At 43.5% G+C, this 12,584-nt stretch overlaps 1 protein-coding gene across 1 annotated transcript in view; it reads right to left on the reverse strand.

The window, feature by feature from the left end:
- The window catches only part of LOC129386590 (uncharacterized), a 30,947-nt gene that overhangs the window by 2,086 nt on the left and 16,277 nt on the right, over positions 1 to 12,584 (reverse strand). Inside the window, exons 4-5 of the mRNA XM_055074670.2 lie at positions 11,440 to 11,516; positions 9,065 to 9,191 (exon numbers count right to left, since the gene is read on the reverse strand). Coding sequence (XP_054930645.1) covers positions 9,065 to 9,191; positions 11,440 to 11,516 — 204 coding nt within the window. The remainder of the gene's footprint in view (positions 1 to 9,064; positions 9,192 to 11,439; positions 11,517 to 12,584) is intronic.

The following is a 12,584-nucleotide window of genomic DNA, read 5'->3' on the forward strand; positions in this document are numbered from 1 at the left end:
GAACGGTGGTGCTTTCGGTGGCCTGTGGTGATAAACTGGAAATTAAGAATGTTCCTCGTTCGCGCGGCAAGCATAACATAAGCCTTGCGTTATCTGATACATCATGTATATTCTATATGAAACAGGTGGACGAGAATAGAAATATCTATCAGTGATGGTAAGTTAAAAAACTAGCCGGTCTGAGTATTGAAAATACAACTCCGTCCTCAACACACTCACAAGAAGTATTCACGCAAAAGTCCAGAAGCGTGCTTTCAGTAGTGAGACATTAGGCATTGAGACAGAATGTTTTGTGTCGGCTAAAATACGTCTCCGTTTTACTGCGCAGCTCTAAATGACCCATTCTTGCGGCGAGCGTCGGCGGCGTAACCGAGCGAACGAGCACAACAGCTAAAGTTGAAAGAGCGAAAACGGAGCGGCAGAAGAAGCGAGCCTTGAACGGTCAAGAGGCCGAGACCAATGATAGCTGCCCCTTCAGGGATATCAGCGCGGAAATCAGGTTTCATGCCGACCCGCCCGACCGCTCATTTCGTACTAGCACCTGGTCTCTGCGAGAGCGCTCATTTAAAAAAAAAATTATGGGGTTTTACGAGCCGAAACCACTTTCTGATTATGAGGCACGCCATAGTGGAGGGCTGCGGAAATTTCGACCACCTTGGGTTCTTTAACGTGCACCTCAATTTAAGTACACGGATGTTTTCGCATTTCGCCCCTCGTGCTCAGTAGCCCAGCACCATAGCCATTGAGCAACCACGGCGGGTAGAACGCTGATTTACTGCTATGATCAGCTCGTGTCGGCTCTCGCTTCCGCTTGGTCGAATTGCTTGGTTCGATTGTATTGGTCTGCAATTGTTTTCCAACCTAATTTTATGCGCGGATTTTATGGAAGCCACTCAGCACCAGCTATTACACTAGCTCCTTCGATCAGTCATTTACAAAAGCCGTCGCGCTTGACCTCTGCTATCTGTATCTCAGTATATTTGCCTGAATATATCCCGTAATAAAAACACCTACACAGCTGCTGTCAAATTTCACGTTATGGGCTATCCTTTTGGTCGCTGAATTTTTCAGGACAGATTTATGCTAGGAAGAGTAGAAAGGTTCAGCAGCATGTTACATTCTACCAACACCTAAAGAGGAAAGCCTGCTGCACACGTGGTAATGCCTAAAGTTGTACGATCTGACGGGTAAGACATAGTGAGCTGCAGTATGACGTAAACGTTTGTCACTGTAGGTTGACCGCCTCAACGTCTCATGCGGGAACATAATGCATACCTAAAGGTAATTTTGTTCTTGTTTTCATTGGCTCTCTTTTATTCCGTCGTTCGTTCGTTCGCTCGTTTCGTTCCTTGGTTCATATTCAGCCATTACTTGCTTGCTCATGGGGGTGTGAGCCATTCCTGATGCTGATATTTTGCTCTCACTAGAGGCGCTTTCTGGCGGGTTGAAGCCATTGCAACTAGCCTCATGAGGCTCTCGATATGAGAAATGGAAATCGCGCAAAGGCAAACTATTCACGTCATTTCTGACATGTGTAGGTGGAATGACTCCCCTTCGGACATCATACGCCTTAACTCAAGTTTACATACCGAATACGAAGAAAAACTGCGGGGTTCAAGTTTACCTGCAGTGTTTGTATGAAGGTATGTTATACTTGAGTCGCATTCGAACTGCACACCGTTCCTGCCGAACGCATCACGAGAACGACACACACAATCTCGTTTCGCCCCATACGTAGCAAGCACAGAAACATCAAATACTTCAGTGTTTTCATGTACAATGGAAGAAATATGCTACAGAAGAGGTAGGTATTTTCTTAAGCTTTTCTCAATATCGTGATGAACGCTGGAGGCGTTGAGTTATGGCAATGCTGGTGCGACAGCTTTTCTACCGTTTAGTGAAGAAAAAATACAACGGCAGTAGAGCAGAGACAGCCCGTACAGTGTGCCTTTTCTACAGCCAGTTGCTTGTTTGAAATGTCTACTCTTAGCAGTAGATGAACTTTGGTCGCCATTCCTGCGGTAATGTGCTTTTTACTTGTATACTTGTATTTGTACTTGTTGCGGTTGTTCACATGGGTCACGCAATGTTATACTTTTCTTCGAGTCGAGTAGTGTTACCTTGTACATAGTTTCTAATGATGCCAGATTGGTCGGCATCGAGACCGGATCATTTAATTAAGGAATTAGAACTAAAAAATAATCATATTTCTTTCGATAGAGCCAGTTCAATAGCGCTAAATTCTCCATCATCACTTTCCTTTAGGCTTGCAAGTGGGAAAGATTATCAACTCGCTAAGCTTAAAAACAATAGAAACTTAGAATTTACAAAGTTAGTGGTGAAGATGATGGCTGAATATATTGGCGCAAGGGCATCTATGGCCAAAGAGCGCCTGGACATGTGGTTTGGTTTAGTAAAATAGTGAGTTTAGGACTATGACTTAAAAGCTGTATAGAGGCCTATACGTAATACATGTCTATAAATACTTGTGCATAAATTGTAAAATAATTATTAACATAAGCATAAGTCCTTAAATGCATTGGTTAAAGGCACACATGGTAAATTATTGTGGATTGTCCGAGTCCCTAGCAGTAAAATTCTTGCCTACGCAAGAAGAGCGCGAGCTCAGACATACTTTTGTGCATAAGACTATACCTCAGCTGTGAGGCGCAATCTGATGCTTAGGTTGAGATGTCTAGAAAGTTAATTGTGCAAGATAATTAAGCACTCTTTTAAAGTTAAAAAGTGCATCCTCTGATAAGAACATTGAGGGAAGGGGGAGGATATATGGTGTGAGTAAGGTTCCCTAGAATGAGCCACTCGCTATTAATGAAGTTGAGTACATTGAATGAGGACATGTAGGACGGCTATGTTCTCACCGCAGCGTGTGCACGTCGGTGGGTCATTTGCAGTAAAGACGTATTTGTGTGTGCCATAAGTGTGTCCTATTCTGAGTCGTGCCAGCCTGACTTCGGTGAGTCGATCAAGCTTCAGCGGGAAGCATTTGGTTAACTGCGGTTTGAGGTGGTGCAGCCTATTTGCAACTTCCTTGTCCCAATCATCTTGCCAATGATTACGGAGGGACTTTCGTACCGCAGGTTTTATGTCTACACCAGTTACCCAGCTTACATCAGTTGTACCCCGATGAGCCGCTTGTCCAGTATTTTTATCCGCCATTTCATTGCCAGCGAGCCCATAGTGACCTGGTACCCGGCATACAACAAGAGCAAGGTGTTATTTATACGCTACTTGAACAAGCAGAATGAGCTTGTTTAATACAGCGCTCCGGCTTGCTTTGCTACAGGACAGGGCTGTGACAATACCTAATGAATCTGTGAATATTATAGACTTTTGTATCTTGCGCTGTTCTAGACACTCAACAGTGATCAGAATACCGTACGCTTCCGCTGTAGAGATGCTGCTATGGTTATGAAAAGGTTTAGAGTTGGATAGGTTTGGGCCATGGGCTGCACATGATACCGACTTTGCAAACTTTGAAGCATCAACGAAAAATGCAATAGATCTGCACTTGTCTTCAAGAGCCATGAAATGTTGCTGGATGAGGGCACTCGGACCACTCTTTTTGTTACGCTCTGTAAAGGACAAGTCGCAGGCGACTGGACATTGCTCCCAAGGTGGGATGGGTTCAGCGTAGTCGCTTTCCTGCAGATCTGTGAAAATAATTGCAAGTTTCTCAGCAACAGACTTTACCGCTAATGGGAACGGTGTGGCGTGAGACGACCAGTTGAAATTCAACTGGTTTGCGGACTGATCAATTATGAGTGCTTTGTATGGGTTATGTTTTAGCGACATCGTTCTTAGTGCATAGGTGACTCCGAGATATGTGCCCTGATAATCCAGTGGCCACTAATCCGACTCTGTATAGAGACTTTGGAGAGGGCTCGTACGAAAGGCACCAAGTGCTAGGCGGTTACCTAAGTGATAGATAGGATTGGGTAGCTTAAGTGCTGTCTTTGAAGCTGACTGGTAAATAATACATGCATTGTCTATGCGTGACAACAGAAGGCTTTTTAAAAAAAATAAGAGCAAATACCTATCTGTTCTCCACGACTGGTCAGGTGAAATCTTTAAAAGGTTCGTAGTTTTAAGACATTTCAGCTTCAATTGTTTTATATGGTGCATGACGGGCAGCTTACAATCGAAGATTACGCCCAGAAATGTTTGTTCTTTTCTAATTACTAGGCTTCTCCCATTCATCGTAAAGCATGGGCCAGGACATACCCCTCTTCGTCTGGGAAACAGCACACAGGTAGTCATCTCTGCACTGAATCTAAACCCGTTTTCGCCTGTCCATTTCGCGAGCCGATTAACACCTAACTGTATCTGGCGTTCACATATGGACAGATTGCAAGATGTAAAACTGACTTGGATATCGTCCACATACATAGAATAAGACACCATGGATGGCATAGCAGAGCGGAGAGAGTTCATTTTAATTAGGAAAAGTGTGTAACTTAGCACTCCTCCCTGTGGTATGCAGTTTTCTTGAGCCAAAGTGCGCGATAATACATTGCCAATTCTTACGCGGAACTTCCTTTCAGATAGGTAATTTTGCAAGCTCTTCAGCATATAACCGCAAATTCCATCGGACGACAGGTCTTGCACAATTCCGTATCGCCAGGCAGTATCATATGCCTTCACAAGATCAAAGAATACAGATAGAAAGTATTGGCTGTGTACAAATGCATCACGTATATACGACTCAAGGAGAACAAGATTATCAGTTGTAGACCTTGCTCTTCGGAAGCCAGATTGGTGAGGGTCCAAGATACTAATATACTCCAAAAAGCACACAAGGCGATGGTTAGTCGTTTTGTCAAATACTTTAAGTAAACAGCTGGGGAGTGCAATTGGCCTGTAATTGTTAACTATGGAAGCGTCTTTGCCATGTTTCAGCATTGGCAGGACTAATGCCTCCTTCCAAGATGAAGGTGTAGGACCAGTTGTAAAAATCTTATTTTATAGGCCGAAGATGCAGTTAGGCAGATTGGCAGATTGTTGATTATTTCATAAGTTATTCTCTCAGAGCCTGTAGCCGAGCTGCCACAATAGCCTAGGGCAAGCTTGAGTTCGTGGAATGTTAGTGGTTTGTTGTATCCTTCTGATGACAACTTGTTTGGACGCAGATGAATATTTTCAGCTAATATGGTATGGTGTAAGAACTTTTCGGTATAATTTTCGGAGTTTGATACCCTCTGAAAGTGCTCCCCAAGAGTATTTGCTTGATCTTCTATTGTATCGCCAGAGCCAGGGATGAGACAAAAAGGATTTGGACATTGTCCTTTTAGTTTACGTACCCTATTATATACTTTGCTAACATCCGTGTATGATGGAGGATACGTAGCGTGTCCAGCTTTCTCCTTTGTATATTGGGCGGATACAGCGGCCATTTGCTTTCCACCACTTAAATTCAATTAGATTTTCTGTTGTTGGGCAGCGTGAAAATCTACTCCATGCTTTGTTCTGGCGTTTCTTTGCTGTTTCACTCTTTGTTCCACCACGGTTTTGGATTGACATTATCTGTGCAGGACTGAGGTATGCAGTTTTTAGCAGAACAGAGGATATCTTCAGTGATGTAGGTGGTACGTTCCAAGTCTTCCAGGGACAATTTACATAGGTTTATAAATTTCGACCAGCCTGCACTATGACGTTTGCACTTTCTGGGGTAAGCTGCTCCATTGTGCCACTTTGTTTTTTATAGGAGTGTTGGGAAGTGATCGCTCCCATATGGATTACTAATAACTCTCCCTTCCAGGTATGGAAGAAGTGATGCTGACCCTATGACTAAGTCTATAACCAAATACGTGTTCTGTGTAGGACTGTAAAAAGTTGTCTCTCTCTTGTTAAATAGACAGGCTCCAGATGAAAGATGGAACATTTCAATTGCCTGTCCTCTCGCATCACATCTTGAGTCATTCCAGAATGTGCTATGAGCATTGAAGTCTCCCATTACTATATACGGTTCGAGAAGCTGGTCAATGAGCTTTTCAAATTCTGCTGAGTCAAACCGTTCATCTGGCTATATGTATATGGAACAGATAGTTATAAGTTCATTGAACAATTTAGCTCGAAGAGCCACTGCTTCAAATGAACTCTGAAGTGATACATGCTGGCATGCTACTGACTTTTGGGCTGTGATTGCCACACCACCTGAAGAAGAATTAACATTATTTCGATCTTTACGGAAAATTATGTACTGTCTTAAGAAGTTCTTGCGTGTAGACTTTAAATGTGTTTCTTGAACACAGAACTGTCGTGGCTGAGATTCCTCTAGTAGATCTTTGACAGCATCTAGATTCTTAAATATGCCCATCGCATTCCACTGAATTATTTGTGTAGCCATATCGAGGACCAATTTTTTTGTCTGTGTTAGAGAGCACGTGTTAAAGATAGATAGATATGTATACAAGGATGGTAACCGTGTAGGTTACCGGTGCCTTTCTTTGAGCAGTTACATGTATTTAATTTGTTTCAGCGCGCTCGGGCACTGGAGGGTCGTACTCTATGCGCTGACACTTGCGTTCTAGGCCGTGGAGTTCGGTTTAGCTTTGGAACCTGCGGAACTGAAGTCTGCAGGCCAACCTTCGATGATGATGGAGCTGCACTTGCTGCTGCTACCAGGGGGGCAGGCGGACTGATTACCGGACCACTATCAGTGACCGCCGTAGACTCCCGAGGCCTTTTTGACGCTGCTCCTCGTCGCGCTACCTCGGAAAAGCTTGTGTGATCTAAGTACGAAGGAGGTTTCCTTGCTTCATGCAATGTTATATTTTCTTTGACTTTTAGTGAAATTATTTCTTTTTCTTGTTTCCATTTAGGGCATGCCCTGGAGAAGGTTGGTTGGCTTCCATCACAGTTCACGCAATGTGGAGGTAAGTCACAATTGTTTGAAGGATGATCGAGCTGCATTTCGCACAAGTCTGCCTTCCTCGCCATGTCTGAGATCCATGCCCATACCTATGGCTCTTAAAGCGCCGTCGAGGATTTGGGATGTACGGCCTAACACGGACTTTGATATAGCCTGCATCCAATGTACTAGGCAGCAACTAGTACCAAGGATTAGTACAATATGCTTTGTTGGAAGTTGTTAATTGTTTCTGCGGATCAGGATTCTTTCTGCCTTGATCACATTTTCGTTCTGGAAATCTTTAAGCAGCTCTTCGTTACTAAGGTCCAAGAAGTCGTCTTCAGAGATTACTCCCCGGCTCGTGTTCATGGTTCGATGTGCCGACACAGTGACTGCTACATCGCCAATACATTTCAAGTCATTAACCTAATGTTGAGTTTTATCCTTGAATTCAAGGAACAGGTATCCATTGGACATCTTTGTGGCTGTGTAGCCAGGTCCTATAGTGTTTGAGAGACATTTCACCACCAAGAAGGGGGAGAATTTAGCACGCTGTTGTGCTAAATTTTCTGTGGATTACTTGGTACTTAGGGAAGTGGTCTTGATTGTTCTTCAAAAACAATTGAAACGTTGCATCGGTGCGCCCTCATTTTAGAGGGCGATCAAGGGATAGTGGTTGACTAGAAGCCATATAGGGGTCTTGAGTTCGGCAACAGCGCCAACCGCCCACCATCGAGCCCAACATGGGGACGGAGCAAGTCTTACGAGTAAGACAAGCCCTCGCCAGTTATACGGTGCTACTATAACCCAATCAGGAGTACCCAAGGTTGGCCACCCACAGAAGGTTAACCCTTGCTGCCAGGAAAGTCGGAAGTAAATAGAAGAGAGCAGAAGACAGTAAAGATTGCAAGAAAGAGAGAAAGACGCAGAATGGAGAGGGGGACAGGAAAAGGCAACTACCGATTTCCTCCGGGTGGGTTAGTTCGGGTGCCGTCTACTTGAAGCCGAGGCCAAAGAGCTGTGTTGCCTCCGCCGAAGTTTCGTAAAGGTCCAAACACCCGAGAGTGGCTCAAACCCCAAGATCCCTTTTTCCCCGGACACGGCAAAGCTGCGCAAGGTTAGACGCAGGAGGGTCCAACCCCAATGTGCTCGGGTACGTGATCTCGAAGTACACCACACGCCTGCTACCCCTGCGGGGTAGAAATTACAAATTTAACTACACGAAAAAAATATATATCGCAGTTACATTCGCTACACCTCTTAGAGCATCTCAAGTGGACAACTTCCTTTAATTTTTTTTTGCAATTTCCTTGAAATCGATACGTGTCCGAATACTGGCGAATGATCTACCCATAAAACAGAAAATTTCATAGCGCTGCGTAATGGGTAAATTTTGGGCGCTTTTAATGTGTTATTTGGTGCAGTTGATTGAATTGTGGCGGTGATATCATTGCTGAGTTTAAAACATGTAATTTCGTTTTTTGAGTTTCTCAACGTTTTCTCGTGTATTTGATGAATCTAAAATGCAACTTCTTCAGTTATGATATCACATTTCTTTAAATGCCACGAGCTTCAATGCTCGTACAGTGTGTTCCTAAGCACATTTATTTCTCTTTTCCAAATTACTTATGTCGTAGATCCTGAGCGAAAACTTCTTTTTTACGCCGACACAATTTTCTCTGAAAAGCAGCTGAAATATGTCGTTTAGGTTATCGCAACATTTGTCCCTCGCGCAAGTGCGTCAGTGCCAGCGTAATTCTGTCAGGAATTTTACAGGAACACTGTAAAACCCTCTTTTATTTCGTCAGCCTAAGCTCCGATGAGCGCCTCTCCTTCAGAATCTTTACATATACCGTAACGGGGAGTGAGCAAGCAGGCTACAAACCTGCAAGTCTACCCCCATGGAGGCGTGTGAACAGCATGGAAAATTGGGCGAGCTTGTATAGCTTCGTGGATGCGGCATGGGGCATGCACTGTGCCGTGTGATCTCTGGTCGCGTTGCTGGAACAATCAAGTTTGTCGAGGCCTGCCGCGCCGGCCGAACGCTCAAAACTGCCGATGCAGTACCTGTTTCAGCCATGAGAGATAGTCCTCCCAAAGAGAAATTACCGAGTAGAGGTGTGATTGTTACACTGGTAGCCATCCCTGTCGTCTTTGAGCTGCCTTTTAATGGAACTTTTCTAAATGTGGACTTACGTGGCGCCGTCTTCAACATTGGCTGATGCTTTCTCCATGCCAGCGCGGCTTGTGCTGGGCCTTACGTTATCGACGTCGTTGATGGACACCAGGGGCTGGCAACTTGTGCTGCCATTGTCAGTGGCACCTGTATGGTATAAAAGTATAGTAAAGGGGTTCTTTTACCGTAGTGCAGGAGCCTTTCATGGGAAATGAATATTTCCTGCTTATGGTTAACGGCAAGAAACTTCTAGCGGTAGGGGAACTTTACTGCTGTCCTTCCATACGCGGTGCTTCTTTTTTTTCTGCAACTATGTCTTGAATGCATGCAAGAGCTCCACGGCGATAGGGAAGCCGTGCACGATCAAGATTGTGCAGTGTTGAATTCTTCTGAATCTTATGTTTTATCTCAAACAACGGGCAGAACCCGATATTGCTCGAAATGAAAAAAAGACATGTTTTCTTGGGCGTAATACCCTGGACCCATTATATTCTGTACTATGAAGTAATAAGCACATTAGATGGCTCAAGAAGTTCTTGATTATTGTTCATCTATTACAAGCAGCAGGCATAGCCCGACGCAGAGGATGACATACTGAGAGAATGCTTTTCCACCGAGGGATTTTATATTTTCAACATATGCCCTTAACTCGTCTTTTTACTACAGATAGGTGCGCCATCCAACGACTTACTCGCTTTTCAGAAATTGAATATCTGATACCCATTTGGTTACTCTTGTCGCTGAATTTCTTAAGGAGCGGCTGTAAGCACTGCATGTCTAGCATCTATTTACGAGCGCTAAAACGGCTGTCCTCGTCGGTGTTCCTGCGTAGCCAATCAATAGACTATAGGACAACTTTCAGAAAAACTTGCTCAATGCGCGTATGTAAGAGTCGTGTTGCAGACAGTACATTAGTCTAGAAAGAAATGCGGAAGTATTAATTCACGGGGAAATGCCACTAAAAGGTGCAACGGAAAGCGTAAAAGTACGTTAAAAGTTTGGGCTGTGTGGATAGCGCTGCAATGATTGTAGGCAGTGGCACGTTTTCGCTAAGTACGCAGAAATTGCGTGAAATTAAAGAAAAAGGAAAACGTGAGAGGACCTGAAAGGCAGAGGTTACGGCAGAAACCTCCTCAGGATGACTATTGATGCCAGTGTAAATAGCACAAAAAACTGTAGGGACACGCTGTATTCTCAAATACACTTTTATTAAAAATATGAAAGGGAAGGGGGAGTTCGCTAAGAATGTTGACGGCACTACTACACCCACATGCCTTGGTGTCTATGCTTGCGTACGCCCCAGAAAACATTATACGCGGATTCCCAACCACCGGAACTAAAGATTTTAGTTTTATTTTTGGATTCAAATGAAATACAGTGCGATCGCACAGGCGTAATTTAAGGAACTCATTTTTTATTGTCTGGCATTCTCATGTTAGTTGTGCCGTTAAACATGGGATGCCGGTGTTTCAGCATGAAGTAGGTTTTCTAGTTAACAAAGTGTTTCAAGTTCGAAGTAATTGCACACTCATTGGAAATCATTGGTTGCTGTGATTGTTGCTCATTCAATACGAATAATGTTTAATTTTCAGAAGCGCATATTTGCCATATCTGGTAAACATATATGGCCACAGAGCGCGAACTAACTAATAATTATTTTCTCCTTGCGTTATAGTTTCATAATATTTTAAGGTTGTTTATGCTGCGGCTGTGACTTGGCTTTCTTGGTATAAAGAACGAAGAGCTCGAATATAGTCTCTTTTTGCGTGCCCCGAATTGTGCGCTGTAACTTCTGCATTTTGCCGCAGCGGGATATGTCTTCTTCTCGGAACATGCTCTTGGTGAGCAATTCTGAAACTCTGCCTACAAGGTAAGAGCACCGTTACGACCCTCGGGTATAGACATCTGAAATGCCGGACTAATTGCACATCACACTCTGCATTCGCATCAAAGCACTTGCTTTGTCATCCAGCTTGAATGGTATAAGGGAGACATTAACACGATGCTAGCAGGTGAAATCCATTGAGATTCTGCTTGGTAAATAAAATTGTAGACCAGTGGTCAAGCGATGATTCCATTTACGAGTGAATTAATCACTGCATGTAATGGACAGTCTCGGCTTCTGCGCTCATCTAGGAGCGTGATTTACCAGCGCACCGATTCGATAACAAATTCCTTCAAAAACTTCTACTGCGTAGGTTAAGTATGAGTTTGCATAAATTAAGATAAGCACAAATTTCCTAGTAAGGACAATTATAAACTGGTTCATGCGGGAACCGCCTTGGCGGCGCTGTTCAAGCACATCTATATACGCAATAAATGTACTGCTACCACATTAACCGTAGGGGCTATCTGCCATGTTTGTGGTAAATGCGAGTGACAATAGCCTACGTACTGGCGACGTTGCAAGTCTCGTCGGTCATCGGCGGATGCTGCGTGTTCCTCTGGTACCACAAGGTGTCCTCAGAAATCCTACAAATTATGAAGTAGTGGACAGACAGTTACAAGCTGTGACAAAAAAAAGGTGAAATTATCTTTTATTAAACCAAATTTTAGAAAAAGCAAAGTGATGTTTTGAAAATGCACTGCTCGCAATGGTTCGTTCTCGTTAAATACCAACCATGCTGGCTGGCATGGAACGAACAGCACACTCGGGGCAATACATGGTACAGAGCACTCATCCACCATTGACGGGCACGAACACTGTCACTTTTACTGTTATATTACTTACAGTGTGTCCTATGTAGTTTGCTTTACAAAATTCATGCCCCACTTGCTACAGTGACAGAGTCCTAGCAATTATTTCGGAATAAAATTTTCTAACGCTGGGCACATGTTTTTTTGCACCTATAAAACAGGGTGAAGTATAACACTGACACTGTGCAGATGCTTTCTGTAATTATGAAGGAAACCTATGATGATATTAGAATAATTGGTACTTGTGCCTCCCTGAGGCGCTTTGTCAAGGCCGTGGTGAATGTGGCGTTTTCACGCCAATTCCAATCATGACTCGCAGACCCGTCAGCTATGAGGAATATATCGAATTTCAGGTAATATTTAAAATTATGGGCTTATTTGACAAGGTCTGAGGAATACAAGCTGGTTTCCCCCTCTTAGCCAAGTATTAATTTGAATACTTATAATTTCGAATACTAATAAAGCTTATTGTGAGAATGCAGGAAAAATATCCTAAGACTGATGCAATGCTTAGCAAAAAAATAGCTGAAATGCGGCGTGCAACTGCATTCGTTCAGAAATGGTAAAGGGTACCGTAGAATACCACGACCTCTCACTTCTTTATCGCTGTGGTATTAACTCACCACGGTTTCCTATTTGAAAACAAAAAAAAAACAAGTTAGAACTAAGTAATCTATATTTAGGTTGTCAAGGAACCTTTAAAACTGTAACAAATATCTTCTTTAGCCACACCACTCCAAGCGGCAAAAGTGTGCTTTCCTCTAATGCGCATGTATTGCCCTTAAGGAACGCAGGCAAACGGAACAACAATCGCTTTAAACCAAGTGGTGGCCTTTCATGCAA

This window comes from Dermacentor andersoni, chromosome 4, assembly GCF_023375885.2.
Source record: "Dermacentor andersoni chromosome 4, qqDerAnde1_hic_scaffold, whole genome shotgun sequence".
NCBI classification, from domain to species: Eukaryota; Metazoa; Arthropoda; class Arachnida; order Ixodida; family Ixodidae; genus Dermacentor; species Dermacentor andersoni.